The sequence below is a fragment of the Podarcis erhardii genome (genome assembly GCF_964252035.2).
Source record: "Podarcis erhardii genome assembly, chromosome: 1".
NCBI classification, from domain to species: domain Eukaryota; kingdom Metazoa; phylum Chordata; class Lepidosauria; order Squamata; family Lacertidae; genus Podarcis; species Podarcis erhardii.
Genome location: NC_138497.1, coordinates 139,155,136 through 139,179,880, shown reverse-complemented (window position 1 = coordinate 139,179,880; position 24,745 = coordinate 139,155,136). Strand labels below are relative to the sequence as shown.

Genomic DNA, 24,745 nt, shown 5'->3' with positions numbered 1-24,745 from the left:
GTTAAACCACATTTTAACTGTAGATGTACAAACTAGGTCAGTGTATCTGTTCTGATAGCTCTTCATTTCCGATGTCATGGGACTTGCGGTGTTGTAGCAATCTATGTGGACTTTCAGCCAAGGGTGCAATGTGGTTAGGCAGTCAAAATGCTGACATGCAGAACTCAGGGTGGATCACCTATGTTTCCTGCTGCTGTGGAAGCAACTTTCTAGGTGCTCACAACAGATCCATGACCACACAGGATATCAAAGGAGAGGTACCCCTGCAAAAGGGCATGTTGAATTATTCAACTTTCAAATTCCAAATATGATGGATCTAAAAAGTTGTAACATGACTTGGGAATTCAAAAGATATTTTGGTTAAATTAATATACTTACGTTTTGCTTGGTAAATAAAATGTTTGTAAAATTGCACGGAAATCATTGCAAACAATTGCCAAGCGCTTGGACTTGTAGTTTATATTCTTGTCATCATCTATCTATCATCTATCTATCTATCTATCTATCTATCTATCTATCTATCATCTATCAATCTATCATCATTACCTGACATTTTCAGAAGGTAAAATTAAAATTATCTAGTTTTTTGAAACCTTCATCAAATCAAATTACCAAGCTGAATGTTGTCTAATCACAAAATAATAGCAAATATAAATTCCTCAAACTCTAAAACAGATTTTTAAGACCCTTCACTGAAGAAATTTGCAAAAATTAAGTTTCACCCCCTGAGATCACATGCTCTGTTCCTGCGGTTGTATGATTCTCAGTGTCTTTGAAATATATTTCTTTTTAACCAACCAGGATTTAATGATGCTTTATTGATGTCTGTATGTATGTTTGTATTACCTGCCCTCCATGCTAAGATCTCAGGTGGGCTACATCATTAAAACATAATATAAAAACAACTTAAAACAACTTCCAACCTTAAAAATAAGGTGGGTCCAAAAACATACACCTCAGGTATCAACAGCCATGGTAAAGAGTTACTTTTAATTACACTTTTAGTTATTTTATTATAATCTTGAATGTTTTATATCACATTGTTATACTTCAGGGAAAGTGTGGATTATCCAAATTTAAATAAATAGGCCTTTGCTATTAGAAATATCCGTTTTATTACATTGGAAATAATAATTGGGCACTAATGCCAATATAGATTTAAAGTGGCTAAAAAGTTAATCTTCTCCAGCTCCAGAAACATTTACTTTATTTTCCTATTTTTATTCCAACCCATCTCTCAGAGGACTCCAGTGCTTGGTTTAAGGGGATGGAAAGCCTTGGGATCCCTTACAGAGAATTCTCGGTGCTCTGACCAAAATTCCAGTTCCCAGATTTAACTGAAGAAAGCCAAAGGAATGTAACTTTTATAAAAACAAAACATATCTGTAGTACAGTTAACACAGGGCCAGGGGTTCAAGCCCCATGTTGGGCAAAATATTCCTGTATTGCACGGGCTTGGACCAGATGGCCTTTATGGTTCCTTCCAACCCTATGAGGACTTTTGGAAGCCTTACCCAGAGTGGCCAATACATGACGGAGTTCAGCACCCATGACGGTCCCATTGCCCTCTTTGTCAAAGACACGCAGACCTTCAACGAAGTCTTCAAAGCCGCCCTGGTCCTTGTTATTGGCTGCTGCTTGCATCATGGGCAGGAACTCTTCAAACCCAATTTTCTTGGCATTCATCTCTACAATAAAACAACATTATCAACAATGTTCTCAGATATATTTGTGATGCTTTAGGAAGTTCTCCTGAAGTGCTATCCTGTGATTTACATCTGTTTCTCAACCAAAACTATGCTTCCTTTAGAAATTAAATTTCTTCCTTCACAATATGGCACTACTGCCAAAGCTTTCAGGTAGTCATAAAACACTGAAGTCTTTGCTTATTGTTGTACTTATCATCAGGTGATGCTACATACACATAAAGGAGGCAAATCTGTATTCAGTGGAGGAGGACGGTTTTTACAGGAATCATAATTTAAAGGAATCATAATTTAATGGTTGTCCAGCTCCATTTCTAAGGAAACACAAGCACACAGTGGTTGCACTGCTTGTGAAAAAGGATCTGTAGTTTAATTTGAACACGCTATTTATTTCATGCATTATCTATTTATTATAGTTTTATAGTGGTGTTTCTAGTGCTGTGTACTATGGCTTTTCGTATAGCACCTTCACACTGGTAAAGCTTGCTAACAGCTTTAAAGGAAAAGAAAACAAGGGGCTGTGAGTTAGATATTGTTATGAGTTGTGGGGTGAGGAGTGCCAGACCCATGGGGGCAACCAAGGGGGGATGCGGGAAGCTGCCCCCTGTAAATCAATAAAAAGCAATAAAAATACTTAACTGAGGTTCTGCCTCCCCCAACAAAAGCTTGCCCCCCTAACAAAAATCCTGGCTAGGCCCCTCTAATCCTTGGATTCAGCAAGTGTTAAAAGCTAATCAAGACTTCTGATTCCTGGAAATAGTTAATCTAGCTACTGGTGAGGTGATGGGGGCTTAAGGGGCTCAGTACAGACGGCAATTTCAAGTCAGTTTATATAGGTCCCACCAGGCACTAGTCAGATCTTGAACTATTTAATTTCATGAAGTAGCTGTATCATATGTCTTCAGATATGCCCTTGGCACATGCTTGATTCTTTCTCATCAAAGACATCAGGATTTTAATTTGGGTGGGTAGCTGGAAGCTACTAACATGAGTTGGACCAAACTGAGGGAGGCAGTGGAAGACAGGAGTGCCTGGCATGGAGTCTTTTGATAACGACCTTCGAGTACGGCAGAAGGAAGAACATCCCATCTAGCCAATGTAAAGGCACGTCTGTATTTTGGGATGGTTAATTTAAACAGATATGAAGCTGGGGAGTCAAAATGAGAAGGGGGAGAGTAGGTATACCATGGGCACAGTTTCTTTAAGATAGTCAGGTTGTTTTGCCGTTCAATGTCTTTCAGGCGCTGGCCTATTAGACTCTTTGCTTTAATGAGGCCCATTGATAGTAGGGACTGTGAATGCAAACCGCATGTAAGGAGTTTTTGATGCACAGTTTTGAACCACTTGCTTTTGTGAGGGTCTTGCATTACTAGAGGCAGTAGACCAGGTGGATTTAGATTAAGACGAAGCCAATAGTTGAATGTTCTTTGCCAGGTCTGAGTTTCTACAGATGGAAGGCAGGCCTCGAGTCGTAATGCTGCGTTTGGAACACAGGTGGGGACGCCGAATATCTGCCTTAGGAATTTAGACTGAACAGTTTCAAGACTGGAGCAGTGGTTCCCCGTCCAGATTTGTGCCCCATACAGTAACTGCGCCAGAGGTTTTGCTTGAAAAACTTCAAGGGCTGCTGGGATGTATCTGCCCCCCTTCGTGTAAAAGAAGCGGGACAGCATCTTAATACTTTGAGCTGCTTTTTCTTTGGCACATTTTTGATGGACATCCCAGGACCCAGTCGACTGGAAAACGATGCCCAGATATTTGAAGGCTTTAACCTGTTCAATTGTCTGGTTATCCATCCTCCAGCTGTACTGTCTGTGTTTCCTTGCAAAAACCATAATTTTGGTTTTCTGATAGTTTATTGCCAGTTGCTCTCTCCTGCAGTATGCTGAAAGTTCACCTATGAGCCTATTTAAGCCTATTCTTGTTCGAGATAGGAGTATCGCATCATCAGCATACAAAAGTACTGATATTGATTTGTCAGCCAGTTTGGGGGCGTGGAAGTCCGGAGATGACAAACAGTTAACCATATCATTGATGTAAAAGTTGAATAGAACTGGGGCCAGGATGCAACCTTGCTTGACCCCCTTGCTGACAGGAACTGGTCCTATAAGATGGCCATTTAACGAAGTTCTTACATGCAGCACCGTGTCTTTATATAAACAGCTGATCAGAAATAATAGTCTTTTGTCTATACTTGATGTGCTCAATTTATCCCAGAGTCTTGCACGTGGAATTGAATCGAAAGCAGCCTTTAGATCGATAAAGGCTGCATATAGCACCCCACGGGTTTTTTTGGCATATTTGTCAATTAAATAGGCTAGGGTGAAGCAATGGTCTATGGTGGATCTGCCTTGTCTGAAACCCGCTTGCTCTTCCACTAGAATAGCTTCAGTTTCCAGCCAGCTAGTTAGCTTAATATAAAGATGTTTGGCATATAGTTTGCTGGGTATAGGCAGAAGGCTGATTGGTCTATAGCTCGCCGGGTCTGGCATAGGTCCTTTTTTATAGATTGGAATAACTATTGCCTCAGTCCAACCATCTGGGAGTAAACCCGTTGAGTCGATCCAAGAGAATAAAGACGCCAGCAGGGGGGCGAGTGCCTGGCATGCTCTGGTCTATTCTACAGGTTCACGAAGAGTCGGACACGACTAAACAACAACAACAACAACAACAACAACAAAGCTGGAATAAAACTGTTGAGCTGAAAAAATTACTTTGCACATTCACAAGTTCTACAAACTCATGTCCATAATAACAAAATATTAAATGCTTTAATTTTTTTAAAATAAAAACCCCACCCCCACAAATGCTTGTGTGGTCAAGGCTTGTATAAGAGGAAAGCACACTCCATCTTCACTAAAATTAAGGTAGTGGGAAAGGAGAATTTGAGTGAACGTTAAGAGGACATATTATGGACCATTTCATCTCAGAGTCATTACCCTCATTGCTGGGGTTGCCCATGATCTTCTTGACCTCAGCATTGGTGGGGTTCTGCCCCAAAGCACGAATGACATCTCCAACCTGGCTTAGGGTGATCTTGCTTTCACCAGTCCTGTCGAAAAGGAGGAAGGCCTCCTTAAAGTCTGCAAGAGGAAAGTGTCAGTGTCACCATAGCCAAACAACTTGCCCATACACTAGTTTGTATCTACTATGGTTTAAATATTAATAGGGCCACTTTCTCTGCAACAAAATTCCAGTGGTGTGACATTTGCATAATTTTACTGGTAGTATCAAATTTATTTTTACACCCCCCCCCCCCATTTTTTGCCTCTAATAGCCATTACAAGCTGAGATTTGGCCCCCTCCCTTGTCCCTTTTTTAAAAAAAATGTGTAGTTTCATGGAAGCAGTGAGCCCCTTTGGTTCACAACCCTGTCCCCAATAAATATTGACTGTTTACCATATCTTATGATGGCTAATAGAGCCCTGATAAGGTTGATACATTTTAAAATCCTCCATGTGAAACACCCACATTGCTATAGCCCCATGGAGGAGGAGGTAAGATATGAGCTGGGGCATCTGCTCTGACACCTGATCCCCGGGAAAACTCTGCCTATCTGCTGTCACCCCACTTTTGAGAGAGAGAGATTGCCTGAGTGGAGTCTCCACAGAAGGAAGCACTGGTGTGGATCGCTCACCATTTTTGGTTACTCTCCTCTGCGGCTGAAGCAACGGGGCTGTGTCACATGTAGGAGCTTTTATCGTAACTGCCTGCATGCATATAGATGTTATATATGTATATAGTTTTAATTAACTAATAAAAAAGGTAAAGGGACCCCTGACCATTAGGTCCAGTCGTGGCCGACTCTAGGATTGCGGCGCTCATCTCACTTTATTGGTCCGAGGGAGCCGGCGTACATGTGGCCAGCATGACTAAGCCGCTTCTGGCGAACCAGAGCAGTGCATGGAAATGCCGTTTAATTAATATCTATATTTAATTCTTAATTAAATATTAATTAAATAAAATATTAATTAATATTAATTAATTAATATCCATGTTCAGTTGTCTTTCCTGTGTTTTTAATGGTTCTTATTTTTATCTGTAAGAGACCTTGGGTCCCATTACAAGAAAAGGGAGGGGTATAAATCAATATCACACCATCATTGATATCATCATATAAAGGAAGGCAGAACCTTGCAATTATGGTTACAGGGGGCCATTGCAGACAGCCAAAAAGTTCAGAAAATGGAAAAAGGATCTGACACAACTAGCAGCTGAAAATAGCAAGCATTGTGTCTTGACAGTAAAAGTACTTTGAGAGGCATAGAAGCGAAGCTGTATGAATAATCCGGGAAAGCAAGCAGGTCCTACAGAAAGGCAAGACAGCGTGAATAGGTGTGTCTTTGGAGGGGTTTAAAGTTTTCACCTTCTACACTGCATTTATAAGGCTGTTAAGAACCCAGAGTGTCACCTAACTGCAGTCGCCACAGAGCAGTTTTGAAATTTCTTCTAGACAAATTTGGAATTTGTTCTGAAGCCACATCATGCCTGGCAAAGTGTAAATTTCTGCTTTATATATAACTCTGCTCCTTCCGTCTTTCGGTCGACGCAGGCTCAGTAAGCCCATGGGGCAAATTATGCAGCCTCCATTCATTTTCTCCTGGGTGCTTGTGAAGCTGTACTATTTTGGTGCTCCCTCTTGCCCTCCTTATACTGCCTCAAGAAGTTCCCTAGCCCTCTCCTAAATTGCTGAGGCAGGACGTGCGGTGGCTAGTCTGTAACCCAATATATCTGATATTAATCCCCTCACTGTCTGATGCGTTGAGACCTGCAAGGCACTTCAATAGCTAGCCCTCTCTCATTACAGCTCATAAAGTTCTGGCCTTTTAGAATTGAAGAGACGAGACGGCTACATGCTCCCAGGCTCACATTTGATATTTCCTGAGTGGCTACAAACAACAGAACTTCACTCATTTACACCAATGGAAGATCTCATCACCAACTCATCACCATTTTTATTCTTCTTTTTAAAAGACTACCCACTTTCGGGAATGTAAAATGCAAATTTTTAACGGTAATAATAGGCTCAGTAAAGTATGCTTCAAGCACGTTCTTCTGTCCCTCAGATTCTTTTTGCTCTGCATTTTGGATCAGTGAATTTGCAGCCCAAGAACAGATGGGCATTGCTGAAACAATTGGAAGGCCAGAGATGTTTCCTTTCTTTATAGGCACGCATTGTGACTGAAATTCTTTCCTCTCCCCTCCATGCAAGATCTCAATAGGTTTAAAAATATGTTTTTGCAGTAGGCAGAATGTGAAGCTAAGTCCACAGGTGTGTGTGGGTGCTTAAAGACACAGCTGGGATTCTGATTTTACCCCCCTTCATGTTGCGCAGTGCAATAATTTATTTATTAACCCAGAAGTAAAAATTTTATTTTAGGGTTCTTCCACGTCTTCTTTAATTGGCTAGGTGTTTGTCAACTTTTTAATAAGCCATAAAATTGATATTAACTGGGGGCAACATTTCTTTTATAGCAGTTTAATATGACTAAAGAAAGTGTTTCAATTGTTAAAAGTGTTCTTACTAAATGTTGGCCAGCTCTTTTGTTTTGAAATACTTTGGTTTTGACTGATTTAAAATTAATCTAGCAAATTAATCAATCTATGGTCACCTTAACAAGCAACTCCAAGAATACCCTTTAATCTGGAATGTATTGCTTGTGAAAGTTGTTAATGCAGAATGTGAAGCTGGAGAGAGAGCTTTTTAATTCAAAGGTACATTCTAGGCAAGGTGAGTTTTTCATTCAATTTATAGGTCTAAGAAATGTAAAAAAACAATAGGTACTCACTATAGCAAGGGCATATCAAATCAAGTTAAAGAAATCTTGCCATTTGATGGTTTCATTTAGAATCCCCATGTTACAGTGAACATCCAGATTTTGCTGAATGTTGCCATTTAAATGTGAATGTTGGAAATCCAGAGAAATTTTGTGAATACCTGAAAACAGATATATATCCCCCACCCCACCAAGCTCTTTGTAGATATACCAGTGAATGCTGACATTCACCATATCTGGGGCATTCTGCATCATATACTCATATCTTAAATCACATAATGCAAGCCAATTATTTGACAAATAAAATCCAAAGCGTTGTAGTATATTGATCCTACGTATGAGTGGTAGCATATCAACATGCCATTCAACTGCTGTGACATTGCATTAAAATGGATGATAGGCAAGAAGCCTTATAATGCTACTACTATAAGGCTGTAATTCTAGCCTCATTTACTTGGGAGTAACCACCATTGAATTCAATAGGATTTACTTCTGAGTAGAGAAGATTAGGTCTGTGGTGTTAGTGATAAAGGTGTCTTGCTTTTAATTGAATAATAAAAGACTTACATAAATTGGTATCAAATAAAACTATCTTTACAGAAGTAATATTTTAGGATATTTAATTGATAAAGTTGGGCTATTTGTTTCTTTTGTCTGACAAAGACACAAAGATTTTTTGTGGGGGTAGGAACATTAATTTACTGGAATTATGAAATGTATACAACAGGCTGATTACAATAAATAAATAAATAAATAAATAAGCCTCAAATTCCCTTTAATTCATGACACTCATATTACATACCATATTCTTAGTTAAATTGATTTAGCTCTGCCCCACTCCAGCAATACAGCTTGATATTCCCTTAGTATTTCCTAGGAGTCATAATCATACATGCATTGTCTTCATTTATTTATTTATCAATATGCAACATTTATAGATTTTTGTTTCTCTGCTTTCTTCCTTACTAATGGCTTTAAACCTCATTCTCTCATTACTGCCTTACCAGCTCTCTGAAGAGCTATGTGCCAAAAGGAGAAGGCAGCACTCTCTTGTGATCTGTGCTTCAAGGCAGGCAACAGCAAAACATAAAACATCTAAAGAAGTGATTTGGAATCTGTGGCCTGATCTTTAAGTGGTGGAAGTCTACATGACTAAAGTCAATTTAGCTTCACTGTTTATACCAGCGAGCATATTCCAATGGTATTAAAATACCTCTCTCTATGGTTACTGGCTCTCCCCATAAACTTACCATCCTGTTGTTCCTTGGAGAACTCGATCTGTTAGAAAAAAAATCAATCACAAAAAGCCCCCTTTTTTTTAAAAAAAAAAGACTTGTTGGACTAGACAGCATCCAGCTTGCTCCTTGAAACATCTTCCCAAGATGCAAAGAAAAGGATTTTGTCCGATTTTTCAAGTGTAGCTGAGATGCCACCAGGTTGCTAATGGAACAATGCCTACTTAAGCTAATGAGTATCCAGTATTTGATGTTCCGTGCAATGAATCACATCAACACGCAGGGAATTGAATTTATGTTCCACTTACCAGCAATCTGATCAGCGCTGAAGGACTGCATTTGGCAAAAGAGAGAGGAAAGTAAAAAGCTAGTACTCTTGGAGGGAAAATTGCATTGACAGACAAAAGTTATACATATCCTATAGTGTGTTTATGTGAACTAATTTGGCCACAAATGTATTTTATGTATTCCATTATTTGAAATCTTTCTAGGCCACCTTTCAGGACAAAGCCCTCCAAAAGCAGTTTATGTTAGAAATAATAATAATAATAATAAAAGCAGATAACAATGTCATGTAAGTATTTGAAGTCCATTATAGTGTCTTCCTGCACACAATCAGAAGCACAGTATGAGCTAAATATCCTAATCCTTTTTAGAGGAACATATTATTGCATTACAGTAGAGAACATAATGTAAATCAAAAATATCATTGTGCAATAAATACTACATTCAAAAGAACTAATAAAACAGAAGGTTTAAGACCCATATGTCCTTTAAGCCTTTATTTTAAAAACATGCCATTTTGTTACTGTTCATAGGCAGGTTGTGCATCTGGATTCTACTGCACATATATTTCAGCAAACATGAATTACAGACTATTGATAACAACAACCTGCTATAAAAGACGGGAAACATGCGAGCTATTACATAAGACAAGATTTCCCAAATAATCCCAGTAATTTCACATTAACAATAAGAATAGATGCACACACTCCTGCATGATTTTGGTAGGACACTATATTGGTTCTCTGACTCCCTTATGCTATGCATTAATTACACACTTGAAAATGACAATGTTAGATCAAACCACTGGCTCACTATGCAGAACTAATTTTCTCCTGCACCCACCATGATTGCGAAAGTTGGAAGGGAAGAGGAGGAGGCAAGGCTGGAAGCTGCCTGAATCCCTGAGAGTGGTCCTGACTCCCTGGCCTTATTTCTTCTTATTTAACTTAGGCCAGTGACATCATGGGCAGGATTAAGTGTCAGAGAGTAGTGGCCACTCCCCCTAGGGGAGTTCTTTAACTTTCTTAGGGCAAAGGCAAAGAAGGATCCATTTCTTGATGGACCTCTCGTAGGCACTATTTTTAGGAGGGTGAAGAGCAGGCAGGGAGCTGCTGCTTGCTTTCCTGAGTTTGAATCCTGTCAGCACTTCTTCACTCTGCAGCGTAAAGATGGAACATTCCTTATGTAGTCTTCCTCAAAAAAGGCTTATCGCTTATGGACGCCTGTTCCTATTGAGCCAGCTGGTGGGACAGTGGACCTCTCAAGGGTTTCTCCAGCTGGCTGCCTTAAGCATTTTCAGCTAGGTCTGATACCTTTGGTATTGAGAACGACATTTTCTAGCCAGCGAATTTAAGAAGCTTGATCCCGAATTATTACACACCAGGGAAACCACCCCTCCTGCTTTCAGTCAGCATAGTTCACTTGCCAGTTAAGGCAGAGAGTTAGGCAGGTTTACTTGAAGTGAGATCCACTATGTTAAGGGAATGTTACTCCCAGGTTAAGTTCACAAAGGAAATGATTAAAGATCCAAGAAGAAGTAGCAGGTTTTATTATAAATTTGGCTTGATTCATGCATTAATTTTGAACATGGTAAAGCCACTGTTAAGATGATTTTACCATATCAGTTTTGAGTGATGAGTCTATATTGTCTCCTATGTAATGTGGCATTTTACTAAGACAGAGCAAACTTTAGCCTTCAATAGTTCAATCTGGCATAGTGAATTCCACATCAAACAAACATTCAGAAAACATTCACCTGTGTAGAACTGATGGGATGATTTTACCATGAGCTCAGTGATTTTACAACATCCATGAGCAATATGTGAATTGGACCTTAGGGGTGTAAAATTAGATTCAAATAGTTTGACTTAGCCAACCAATTGGCTTGATAGCCTTAAGAACAAAACTGAACAGCTTGGTGGTTGCCACCAAGTCAAATATGTAATCTGAATTACTTCTAGCATTTAAAGTATGTATGATTCATAAGATTCTGTATTTTTAGATTTTGTGAATCGTGATAAAATGTAGCTCATGTAGGTTTTGGAAAAATGATATGCTGCTGGTTCATGACAGACAGGAGAGGGTTCCCATTATTATAATAAAAAGCTGGTAGCATATTCAGAGACAGGAGTTTGGAATACGACCATTTCCCTCACTACATTTACAGGTTTATTTGCAATCCCTGTAACATTGCCCTTGCCATTCTTTGACATTTCTAGTAGCTACAAAATACAAAACTTGCATATCTAACTTGCATATTAAAGTGTGGGTAGGGAGACCACATTTTAAATATATTTTGCTTTTATGCAGTTTTGTTTATGTTCAACAATTTAAACCCATGTCTCAGGTTTGATTCTGGTTCAGGTAAAAAAAGTAGAGTAATTTACCTTGTTTGAAAATTAATTGATAATTACCACAGTTTTAGAGGTAACAGAATGGGACTCAACATTGCTTCCAGAATGCGCTAAAAAGGACTCTGGACATAATGAAATGTGTTAAATGTGTTAAATGTGTTATGCCCCTTGGACATAATGAAATGTGAAGCTTGCTGTGGGAAAAATCCTAATTCCTTTTCATTGGCTAAACAAGTAATTGCCATGCTATCATTATTTCCAATTATATTTAATAATTTGTAACTAATAAAGTTCTACAACTACAGTTCCTAATTAACAGGTGAAGAGGAGCATCTGGAGTAGGGCATTCAGTTCCTATGCCAAATCTATTATCAGGAGGTATTTTTTCCTTGTTGAGCCGCAAGACCAAGATTGGTCATTCTTCAGGGCATGGTTACATTTCCAATAAACTCACCCCATAGAAACTTTCAGAATATGAGATTCATGAATGAATCCCATGTAAATTTGGGTTAAAGGCAGGAGTGGGGCCACACCAGCACTATAGATGGCATCCTACAAGCAAGGAGAATGCACATCCGGCCCCACAAACCAGGCCATTTTTGCACTTCTGTTGCTGTGGGTAAGAAAGGATTTTTCTCTTTGAAAGGGAGGCTGAAACTTCGTGAGTGAAGTTGTTTCCCAGCTGTAACAGTAGAAATTCTTAGATACAGCTAAATTGGCATTATGGGATTGGCTTGCTTCTAGACTATAGATTGCTGAGTAGATCCACCCAATGGGACTTACCCACCTGTAAACCGGTGCAGAATTACAGCCCAAATCACTTCGAAAATTATCAGGGTTGACCTGTCAGTTCTTCAGAGGTAATACTGGTTTAGACAGGATGAGGCCTTGATTGGTGCGTAAGAAGAAAGCTGGGGAATCTTACATGAGTTGTATTCCTCAGCAGTACAGAGTCTGCGTGTGTCGAGGCTGAAGCAAAATGGATTCTCTACAGATCCCTTTGCCTTTGTGCCTTCTGGGTTTGGTTTGGTTTTGACAACTGTCAGGGGTTCAGGAGCAGAGACACAGGAGAAGGAGCAAATGGAGAGTGAGGAGGAGGAATCCGAGGGGGGTGTAGGCAGTGACAGTGGTCAGAGAGAGTCCACGAGTCTCTCCAGCGAATCGGAAGATTCACAGAGAGGAGCGCCGATGGCCAGGGCAAGGGGGGTGCCAAGGGGGAAACCCCAGAAGGAAGGGGCCAGCGGGGACTCCCTGAGCAGCAGTTGGAAATCAGGACCAGTGTCCCCACCAGAGCGTAGTGGGGGGGAGGAGTCCCAGGCATCGGGACCAGTCTTCTCACCACCAGAGGGAGGAGATGAGTCAGGATTGGCCACGCCTCCATCGGAGAGCAGGGAAACGGTCAAGAGGAAAGTCACCGGCTGGGCGCGCGCGCCAAGTTCAAATGTACAGGCGAGCGGCACAGCAGGTAGCCCGGATAGGGAGCCAGGTCCTAAAGCCCGCCAGAAGGAAGGGCAAGACTCAGGGGGGTCAGCGTCAGAAGAGTCCAGGAGGGAGGAAACCCCAGGGGGCAGAAGGACCCAGAGGAGGAAGGAACAGCGCAGGAGGTGGAGCCGGGCTAGGATCTTAAACTGGTGCGGAAGGGGTAGTGACTCAGAGGGGACTTCGCCAGTCTAGGGCCAAGACGTAGGGCTGCACGCTCTGGGGTTTGAAATGGAAACTAAACTTCAATAAAGACTCTTGTACATTACATCAACCGGGCGTTGGTCCTCTGTGAGCTGGGACCTAGAGGCAGCTCTGACAACAACGTACTATTCAGCAGAATGCAGGTGGGGCCCTTTAAGAGGTATTCAGTTTTGCTAGCCTCTCCTCCTCAAGGCAAATCCTGCTTGGGTGCTTTTGAAAGATGCTATGGGGACCTGGGCTGGCACCTGAGGTGAGCCACAAAATGCTGGGGAAGAAGAGGGGAGTGAGTCAGGATGAAGTGATATGGGAATTATTATTCACTGTCCAATGAATTTATATTCTGCTTATGGAAAAAAGCCTCTAGCTGGCTCACAAGTAAAACAAAACACACAGAATCATAAATTCAGGTTGCCAAGTAGCAAATGGCATAAACAACAAAACAAAGCTATTGGAATCAATAAGAAATTGATAAGCTTTACTGAAGATACTCAATAGGCAATATTAACCACTGACTCTGAGCATATATGAAGCTGTAATAAGTCACAACTATTAATATTGCTGAAAAGTCGGGGGGCGCGGTTAAGAAAAAGTATTTGGCTGGTGCCCCAGGGATTGCACAGTGGTACCCCGGGTTACATACGCTTCAGGTTACATACTCCGCTAACCCAGAAATAGTACCTCGGGTTAAGAACTTTGCTTCAGGATGAGAACAGAAATTGCATGGCGGCAGCGGGAGGCCCCATTAGCTAAAGTGGTACCTCAGGTTAAGAACAGTTTCAGGTTAAGAACGGACCTCCAGAATGAATTAAGTTCTTAACCCGAGGTAAGGTAAAGGTAAAGGTACCCCTGCCCGTACGGGCCAGTCGTGACCGACTCTGGGGTTGCGCGCCCATCTCACTCTAGAGGCTGGGAGCCAGCACTGTCCGAAGACACTTCCGGGACACGTGGCCAGCGTGACGAAGCTGCAGCTGACGAGCCAGCACCAGCGCAGCACACAGAAACGCCGTTTACCTTCCCGCTATAAAGTGGTCCCTATTTATCTACTTGCACTTAGGGGTGCTTTCGAACTGCTAGGTGGGCAGGAGCTGGGACGAACGACGGGAGCTCACCCCGGCACGGGGATTCGAACCGCCGACCATATGATCGGCAAGTCCTAGGCGCTGAGGTTTTACCCACAGCGCCACCCGCGTCCCTACTAACCCGAGGTACAACTGTATAAAGTTACCAGGTGTCGCTGTTTCCCGGGGACAGTCCCTGGATTTACAAATCAGTCCCCTGACAAAATCTATTGAAGCTGAAAAGTGTCCCTGGATTCATTGAAAAAAAATCTGGTAACCTTAGCATAGTAGGCACCAGGTGGGCTTCCCTGAAGAGGGCATGCCAAAGGCAGGGGGGAAAGCCCCTGTCTCTCCTCCGGAGGGAGGTTTTCCATAAACCCCAGGTGAAAACCAGCACATGATTGAATAATGTGGTTTCCCCCACTGCTTCTAGTTAGGTGCTAATCAGGAGTGAGAGAAGAATTGCTATCTCCATGTTGAGCCATGCATGGCAATAAGAAATAAGGACCATTTGGAGTGTCGGATGATAGTAGAATTATTAGCAAGAGTTCCTGTCTTATACTGTTACTTCTGACTGAGGAGTGTGAGCGAAAAACAACATCTCAACATTATCCTGCTATACATAGAAATTGGAAACAAACGTGAAAAGAAATAGGGTGTAGTTTTTGTCTTTGGTAGGAGGAAATTGTCATTTCCCAGGACTACTTTCAATTTTATTAGGTGACCCTCAGGGTCCCATCCAACAGTACAGTTTTCAAAATATATAAAGAGAAATGGCTATGGATATATCTTTGTAATGTCTGAAAGTCCATAGCTGGGTTGTCCCTTTTGTTATGGGCAGTCTTAATAACTACAGAATAGGCCAAACTCAGAAGATGAAGCTTTTCTTGGATGGAGGTGTGGTGATACAGGAAAGTTGTACCACCGGCAGATTGCTGTCTGCCATGCAACTGCTCAAAGCAGGTGAACCTCTGCCCATAAAAAAGTGAGACGGGTGGGTGGCAAATGTGTGAATTGTGAGGAAGGATCTAGAAGCTTTACCAGCATTTGTTATTGGTAAATAACATTCTAGAATTCTGACACTTTTGCAAGTAATGAGTCAGACTTGTTTACGCACTATACCTCTAAAGCACATTCTTTACCTCAGAGAATTCTGGGCACTGTAGTTTGTTAAGGGGTGCTGGGAACTCTAACTCTGTGTGGGGTGCCCAGAATTCTTTGAGGGGCAAAATGTGGTCTAAAGGTGTTTGCAGCCCAATATGCCTTAACTGACATATTGGTCAGATCAGTGGTCTGATCACATTAAATTAAACGGTCAACATTACTACAACCATGGATATCATATAATAATAATACTGGACTGTGACACTTCAAACAGTGGTTATCTCCCCCCCCCCTTCTTTAATCAGCTCGCCTGGGCTGCCTCCTGTTCCTCATGCTGCAGTTGGCATGGCTGCCTAGTGGTGGCCGTGCACACTGCAGAGCATGATAGCACCTTACGTTTTTATGCATATAGAAAGACAGTGAGATCCTATCATACAGTAAGACGTTCTGTCTAGCAAGCATGTTTAGGATTACAGCCTTAATCCTTTTTGTGTAATAGATTTTGTCACTGTTGAATGTAACCGTAAATGCTATTTTCATCCCACCCCAGCTGTGAAAACACACATCTGGGTCTAGTCTCTGCACAAGCATGCAAAAGAATGCAGTGATACTGTGCCACTTCAGGTTGCAGGTGCAGGGGCTGACATAAAAAAAAAAATATTTAAAAATCCACGCAAGTAACAACAATCCTGTGTATGTTTATTTGGAAGCAAATCTTGTTGATTTTAATGCAACTTACTTTCAAGTGAATGTGAACAGAATTGCAGGCTTGGCCTATTCTGAAGCTGTTGTTTATTCACACCACTTTATCTTCAGCATAACCCAATTCACTTGTATATACAATGCTCACCTAAATACGAGAGGAGCTGATGCTAAGAATCTGGGGCCCTGATCCGTAGCTCTCACCTAAAATGTGATGTGTGTGTGTCACCTTTATGGACAACTCTAAAAAGCCTCAGTCTACATTTATGTGGTGAAAATATGGGAATGAAATTCTCCATTAACGTGTTTCTTTGGTGTGGAATTTAGAAATGGAAGTAACAAGGGCTAATTGTATACGTTTTTACGTAGCTTTAGGAGTAATGATTCTTTAAGAATAGAACCACCAAAGCATCTTAGCACTTCCATTTTCTTCACAACTAATTTTCTAATCAGCACGGTAGAAGATGAAGAAACTCAGTGCTATTGACATTTACAGTGAGTTCCAGGGGACCTGTCTCCTTTGAGGTGCTTCCAGTGGCCATGTTGAGGCATTAATATCATTAGGGTTGGAGCTATTTGCCAAAACATGTAACTTCTGTCTGTAAACAGGAAGCGTGCCAAATATATATTCAAGGATCATATTTAATATCTCTTTATATATGACACCCCTTTGATAGTCATTATCCAAATGTACAGTTTTGTTTCTTCAACATCTTGATTTTTCAATATCAGAAAATTAAATTTGTATTCTTGGCCAGATTAATTCAACTCTAGAGTAAGAAGAGTTATTGACTTTTTAGATGCCAAGGCACAATTAATTATTTTGCCTATGGCACCTCAAGCAGCATCCAAGCAGCAGCAGTGGGATGTTTTCTCACTGTTGCCATAAAAAGGCGTCCTCTGTAGGAACAACATAAAGGTTCACACTGTTGCTCATAGATACTGGGCTGGTCAGTGGTGGGGAAGGTTGTGGGTATGGATTAAAAGAAGACCCCTCTCTTTGCTGAAGACACACATGACTGACTTAAAAGTAAACACCATGGCTCGGTTGCTACTGTACCACCATCCCAAGGATTTAGGATTACCTGGCCATCTCACATGGAATAGCTTATCCAAAAGTTACTACAGGTACATAGAGTCCTATCTGTGAGGAAGTGATTTTCAGTAGCAACCATTACCTTTGCATTAACATTTAAATATTCTAATAATCATGCCATTTGAGCATCACGTAATACAAATTTGGAATTTAGGGTGGATATGGGTGTGAATGCTACTTGTGCTGTATCTTCTAACACTCATCACTTTGGTGATTCAGCCCATCAGCTGAGTTTTTAAAATACAGAAATTTCTCCTTATTTCCCCCTTATTGGGAGCAGTAGTTTTGTGTTTAATAATACAAATTTGGGCATGGCAGGAACCAAGTCAAGAACTTTTAGTACTAAGAAGAATAAGAATTGCTATTTAGTCCAGGACACTGAATCAGGACCCTACATGTATAAAGCAATCCTGGTAAGATCCCTGTCCAGCCTTGTCTTAAATCTTCCTCATTGGAGGGTAATATCATGCCAGCACTTTTTTGAGCTTTTTGGTTCATGCATATTCTGAATAGATATGCAAAACTCTTCTTAATGATGTACTTTTTGACATTCAAAAACCACAAGTATTCAAGCAGCACTGAAGCAAAAAAACTTATACAATCAATTTAGTTAACTGGCATGTATGTTTTACAGGCAGAGGCCATGGAATCATAGAATTATAGCTACTTCCTATGGTGTCCAACCCTAGGAAGGATTCATTAAGGTAGGGAAATCCTCTTTGCCAGGGGTAGCCAATGTGGTGCCTTCCAGATGTTGCTGGAATACAACTCCAGTCATCCCTAACCATTGCCCATGTTGGCTGGGTCTGATGGGAATTTCCATCCAAAAACATCTGGAGGGCACCACATAGCCCACTTTTGTCTAGCACAACCACCTGCCACTTAAGCATAGATTTATAGGAAATTCCATTATTTAACCCATCAGGATAGTAAGTTTAGGCAATGGTTATGCTCTTGTAGGACCAGGAAGACTTAATGGGCTAATGAATCCCTTCCAACTTTATACTTCCGTCTAACAGGAGAGAAATGGCTTCCAACCCTCAGAGACCACTTGGACCAGGCTTGGGTATAGTGGCAGGTCAATAGATCTTACCCACATAGGACTTCCTTTTCTGATCATTAACACGCATCCTCTTCGTGTCTCACAGATGCAAAGTAGAGAGAAATTGTGTCTGTCATTTGTCCTTGTGCAAAGCATTGCAGCAGTATATATGGTACTGATGCTGTTATCAATTGTAAATCTAACACTATATAAGACTTTAATTGCAGATTCTTTGGTTGTGTGAGCATACCTGCTATCAGGCCTTAGCATAATGGGGGTTTGAGGGTTGAAGATACACGGTTTGTTTTAATAAACTTTTCTTTTTCCTCTTTTTTGATACAAATAGGAGTTTCACACTACTGTGAGTTGTCTGTCAAGGCAATTTATCTGTTTACCTTCTCTCCTTATACCACTTGTAGTGTTCATTCAGCGACGACCTGGTTGAGTAGTAATTGTGAAAGCCATTGAAGAAAATGGTCAAAATATGCAAAAATTCATATATACAATGGCATGCACATGCACAGTCACACGTCAACACTTAGCACATTGTATGACTCTATGCAAGACAATGCTCATTCGTCTTCTGCTTTCTCCTTTTATATTTCCCTGTTTAAGAATTGTTGGATCCAACCGAGCAAAAGTTAGTTCCAGTATAGCAGTGCAATTCTATCTACACTTGTATGGGAACAAGACCCACTGTATTGTCTACACAAAGGTAAGATTGACTGAAGTATGGGTATTTATTCACTCAGAAGTAATTGTGCATAAGACTGTGGTCTTAGTCACGACTAACTTAACAATGCAATCCAATATGTGTGCATTCAAACCATTTCTGCCATACTTTCAATGTCTGCTTGTCTGAATATCCTGAAATGCTGGTGAGCTTTTTACAGGATTTGTGCCCATTGCTCTTACTGTGCTGTATATGCTACTTATTATTAACAGTCTACACTACTCTGCAGTCCCCTCATTCCAGACATTTTATTTCATGCACTGCAATCTGTGGCCCTACTCAAAGTCGGCCACAGGATGGCAGAGCTCAGCCAGGAGTCGAGATGGGCATGCAGGCAGCCCTCTGAGCTTCAACCTAACCTGGAGGAGGAGGAACTATCCTTCGTAGAACTTTGGACTGCCAAAGTAAGAGTCCTTAAACACACAGCCTTTCACTCCTGTGAAAGAAACATGTAAGCCAATACTACTTTATCAGCCTAGAGCAATACCCCTATAGGCCACAATCCAGAATCTGATATTTGGTTCAGCTATAACCTCCGCAGTAGAGAGCATTTGTACGATGTCAGACATTGCACAGGGAAGCTCTTTGAGTAGAGAAGGCTCTTCACTGCAGACAGCAGAGGCTGCTTTATTGGGGCAAATGGAGCACAGCCCCACAAAACTGTTTTCCCTCACAGCCCCCACCTAGAATAGAATCATAGAATCATAGAGTTGGAAGAGACCACAAGGGCCATCGAGTCCAACCCCCTGCCAAGCAGGAAACACCATCAGAGCACTACTGACATATGGTTGTCAAGCCTCTGCTTAAAGACCTCCAAAGAAGGAGATTCCACCACACTCCTTGGCAGCAAATTTCACTGTCGAACAGCTCTTACTGTCGGGAAGTTCTTCCTAATGTTTAGGTGGAATCTTCTTTCTTGTAGTTTGGAACCATTGCTCTGTGTCCGCTTCTCTGGAGCAGCAGAAAACAACCTTTCTCCCTCCTCTATGTGACATCCTTTTATATATTTGAAGATGGCTATCATATCACCCCTTAACCTCCTCTTCTCCAGGCTAAACATGCCCAGCTCCCTTAGCCGTTCTTCATAAGGCATCGTTTCCAGGCCTTTGACATTGTAGAGGAGGCTGAACCCGCAGGCAGGTGGAATTTTCACCTGCTGTACATGGTAAACATAGAGGAAATATTCGTCACACTCCAGGAGCTCCTCGGGTGTGTTTTTATATCAAGTCGTTTTAATAGAAGCATTTTATTCCAAGTCAGGTCAGTGGCAATTAAATAGATATGTTTTGTAGTGAGCTGCATCACAGAGTGGTTTGATTTGAGATGTAACTGACACGACAGGGTATTAGAAATTAGTGGAGTTTCCGGTCAGGCGAATGTGTCACATTAAATCAGTCAGAGCTTTACTGTCCAACAGGTGGTGCTAGAAAGCAAGCCATCTAGCACCGCCCTTCAGAAAAAAATGAATTTAAAGGCTATGGATAAGCAAATATTAGCCACCAGAGGACTGTCTACTGATGTTCAAAATTTTAAAGAGAAGCTGGAAATAGTTTATGCAGTGCTTTAAATAAAAAGAATCAACCAAGTGTGCTGAGTCAAGGCTGTTTTCAAATGGTTACTTGGGATTTTCTATTGTAGGGAAAGGCTGCATATTTCTTCATCGGTTGCTTGAAAACTCTTGTTTCCATTGAGAAAGGAAATATCTGTTCATATGAGGGTTCCTTGACTAAACAGTGTGAGGGTGCCTGAAGGGAAGCTGCAGAACAGAGCCAAATTGAAAAAGAATCCAGCTAAATCAGCTCTATCATCTGTTTGCCTGCTGGGTCTCAGACAAAGCCTTGGAAACTTAAATCCCCAAAGTTGAAGCAATAAACTATAGCTTTTGATCAATTTATTCAGTGGCACATGCCACTAATGCAACTCCTTCAGGTACCAATGGAAAGGACTCTGGAACATAGCACCCAGGGAGAGGGGGAGATGGATTGAGAGTCTAGGCTGAATGTCCAAGAAAAATGTTCTCAAAAATGTAAATGGCTACAGTGCTGGGCATTTTATTCATCAAGATGGTTCTTAGGCTTGGAGACTAGATTCCCGGCACTAATCCTTGGAACGGCAACTATCTCAGGAGGTGACCTTATCCCCATGAGGCTGTCCGGGCCTCAGTTATGAGGATAAGAATATTCAGCTACCTCACTGGGGTATTGTGAGGATAAGGAGTCTCAAATGTGGTAAAGAACAGGGCCATATAAGTAAGAAGACATATGAGCAGAGCACAGGGCTAGAACACAGGAACAAACCATTATTGTTTTAGGACTGGGTACATCTAAGGAAAGGGAGTGCAATTGCCTCCCACCCCTGTTATTTGTAAGTTGGGAGGGTGGCTTTCTCACATCTAGTTTTGTTGGAGAATGGTTATTTAGACCTTTGTCCAAATGTATTTAGACATTTGATACAAGTGTTCAGAGATTACAGGGATCGTATGCTTCAGAAATGGAATACTCTTTCAGAAGTGACTGAGTGATAAAGAGCATGGGCTATGAATTGGTAAATTGCCCATGAACTCACTAGCATGAACTCTCACATCCTCAGTCCTCACATCAGGGTAAAAATACTGACTTTTGTTACAAGGTTGTCCTAAGAATTCCTGAGACAGTACTTTCAACTAAAAGGCTACGTCTTATGAGGCAATAATGCAAGATGTTTGTTTAGTAATTCAAGAGGTTTCTCCTCTCATACTGTATTCCAGTTAAATTGGAATATTCATTTTTTGTGCATTAGCTAATTAGGTATAAAAGCAGGGAGCTCTGGTGCCAGTCACAGAAAGTCCACCTCTGCCGCTAGAGTGACACTCTTGAGTTAGAAAAGTGCTTTCAGGTCTGAAGAAGAGGGTCCTGCAGGGCTGTTGTGAGGGCTGAAATTACAGTATTCCATCTTTCAGATGATAAATACACCATTAAGCATATTTATGTAAAGGTAAATTAACCGGAGCCACTAGAGTTGAAAATTCTATTTTCTCCTAATGAATTGGATACATGCAGCTTTGAAACTAATGTAAATTACTTCAGCGGAAAATACAGCCCACATTCTTCTTCATAGCTCAGTGTACAAGAAATCCACCATCTATTATAATTGGAAAAAAGTGCCACAGATGGTCTCGTTGGAGCCCTGTCTCCTCTCTGTTCAGTTTTGAGACTTTTTGTTTTTCAAATGTCTAGTATCACTGTTTAGGCGATGCAGATATAATGCTCCCTTGGATTTTACTCTGGCACCACTATGGCTTGCTTTTTAGGTGTCAAAGAATCAGACTTAACAATCAGTACTTTGGTACTGATTAGTGTGCTATTTCAGGATTAGGTATGGAGGACTCTGTAAGTGGCACTTACTTGCGAGGAAACATGCAGCGATAGTATTGCAAAGTAAGCCACATTTGCCAGCTTAAAATGATTAAGAGTCCCTAGAGGGACCTGGTGGTTCAAATAGAGAGCTACAGTATCAAAATTCTTGCCCACCCTTACAGCATTTTTCACTGTTTAACTTGCCATATTAGGCTTCATTTCTTAAGCAGAGTTTGCTAAATTGGTACTGTGATCAATCAAAGGGCTTGTAGGTGGCAAGATGACGCTCTACTTAGTCACTCAGGGAATCTATCCAGCTGGGTCTGTCCCTCTGGCTTCATTCCACAGGCAGACGGCTTCCTTGCGGATCACACTTTGAGGTAAAATCCTGGGCAAAATAGTGACTGCACTGCATAACATTTAATGCCAGCATGCAACAGCTAAACAGTTGCATGCATTAAATTTGAAGAAGTAAAAACACTCAAAAGTATTTTCATGTCACTGCAATTTGCAAATCATGATCCACAGAGATGAAAGATGTAGTCACTGAAACATATCAGCTTTTCTTTTAATCTCACATCCAAGTTTGAGTCTGATCCAATTTTAAAGCTTAAAGGAAATGAACTGGGTTGCTATTTTTCTTTCACATCAACAATAAGCAAAGCAATATATCCAGAATGAATGGCTAGTCAGCTGATAACTATATATATAGATATATATAATAATAATAATTTCAGAATAAAAATTGTACACTAATTAACCCTTATTAAAAAGGAGGGAGATGTGCTTAATTTAATTAATTGCAAATCTGCTGTGAATTTTGTTTACACGATTTTTTATTTATCTGACAAGGTAAGCACAGACAAATTTAACTGAGAAAGCTCTGATTCAGGCCAAATTGAAATAGATTAGACACCAGAATCAAAAAACAAAAACACCGCCATAGGTTTTTGTTTTCTAACATGCCAAGTTCAGCTACTGAAATAAATATTTGCTGTGCCTTTTAAAAAAAATACACATAAGCTGTAAGTATTTCAGAAAAAAATGCCCAGTTTCTTTTCCAGCTCAGCTTCATTAAAGTATTCAAGCCATAAGTAAGACCAGCCAAAAATACTCTTCCAGATTTGAATAAGATAATGCACCTGTTTTTTCTAGCTTCAGTGACCACATAAGTCCATCCATTTACCTTGATGCTGGAGAGATCAATTGCTGCTTCTTTGGGTTTTGCTGGTTCTGGTGCTGGTGCTGGTGCTGGGGCAGGTGCAGCGGCAGGTGCAGCTGCTTTCTTGGCGTCTTTCTTTGGTGCCATTTTCTTTTCTTTCTTTTTTAAGTTAAAAGGTGCCCCAAAAAACCCTTATGAGAGATTCCTGGATGAGGAGCAGCAGATGGTGAGGATGATCTACAGCCCGGTGCCTTGGAGGTAGACCCAGTGTGTTGAACACCATAAGGGCATATATATATTTCACTTAGTGCCTAATACAATCTTGACACTTGCAGCTGGATTGGACAGTTTGCTAGTCAAGGGGGATGTCATCCGAGTCAGGCTATAAATGGAATCTAAGGGGGTCAGACCTTCATCAGATTCAAGGGGACTTCTGTGCCCTTTTTTAAAGCCTCCCGAACATTTTTGCAATAGATGAAAAGGAGGGAAGAATATGACAAAGCCAGTTTCAGGTCTCTCGTTGACATTCGTTCAAGTGTAAGATTGACTGACACTTTTTTTTCTTGGTAGAATTACAGTTCTGCTAAAGTTGTAAATCTTATTTTCCATCACTGTATGTCATTATGGGGGGGGGATTGAATTTCCATCTGGAATTTTGACTTTAAGGGTTGGGAAATGATCACCAGTTTCCATCTCTCCCCCCCCCTTTCCTCCAGATCATGTCCCCTCCTCTCTCCTTTACTCCTCCTCCATTTCCTTCCTTTGCAAGATGAAAATGTTGATCCAGCAAAGAGTATGGGGGGGTGTGTGTGTTTAAAAATAAAGGCAGGCGTATATGGAAAACCCATCCTGCTTTAGCCTCTCTCTCCCCTCTCTCATTCTCTCCAGTCCAAGATTCTTCCATCTGTTCTTATTACTCTTTTAATAAAGCTCAGAATCTACAATAAAGCTACTCTGAAAAGCCAGAAGCTCTCCGCTTAATCCAATTTCATGTATTGTTGGCTGACATAACCAAGCCCAATTTATAAAGGAGACAGACATGCCACCTAATGTATTTTCCCAGAAAGGCAGGAGACTCCCTTCCCTCACAGCATTTATAAAACCAAAATAGCTATCAATCAAGGATAGCAGTTGTGTTTATTGTTTCTAATTTAATTGCCAGTCTTCTGTCACGTATTTAGCTCTCTTCACTTCCAGCCTCACAGAGACATTTCCCCTTCTCATGCTCTCCCGTTCCTTTCCTGAGCAGACAAGTGTTCAAGCTCTTATTAATCACTTCTGTGTTACTCAGAAGGGCTCTGCTCTCATTGTTAATTAAACCCATATTCGGTTACTATACTCTTAGATCCGAAGGATTTCTGACCTCTGCAGCCATCTCAACTGTTGCTTTGTTCAGCTTACTGTGTTGAAAATCATTTAGATAGATTTCAGGATCCTGGTATCTTTCCAATAATAAGCACAAAGCTACCAATA

General features: G+C 41.0%; 1 protein-coding gene across 3 annotated transcripts in view; it reads right to left on the bottom strand.

The window, feature by feature from the left end:
* The window catches only part of MYL1 (myosin light chain 1), a 29,050-nt gene extending 5,494 nt beyond the window's left edge, over nucleotides 1–23,556 (bottom strand). Inside the window, exons 1-4 of one of the 3 annotated variants that reach the window (XM_081849985.1) lie at nucleotides 23,297–23,556; nucleotides 8,734–8,761; nucleotides 4,646–4,789; nucleotides 1,515–1,688 (exon numbers count right to left, since the gene is read on the bottom strand). In XM_081849985.1, the coding sequence (XP_081706111.1) occupies nucleotides 1,515–1,688; nucleotides 4,646–4,789; nucleotides 8,734–8,761; nucleotides 23,297–23,419 (469 nt within the window). In that variant the 5' untranslated portion in view covers nucleotides 23,420–23,556. Of the gene's footprint in view, nucleotides 1–1,514; nucleotides 1,689–4,645; nucleotides 4,790–8,733; nucleotides 8,762–9,026; nucleotides 9,052–9,846; nucleotides 9,971–23,296 lie in introns of those variants that run through there. The other 2 variants (XM_081849987.1, XM_081849986.1) reach the window with 2 other exon arrangements.
* Between the last annotated feature and the right edge of the window lie 1,189 nt (nucleotides 23,557–24,745).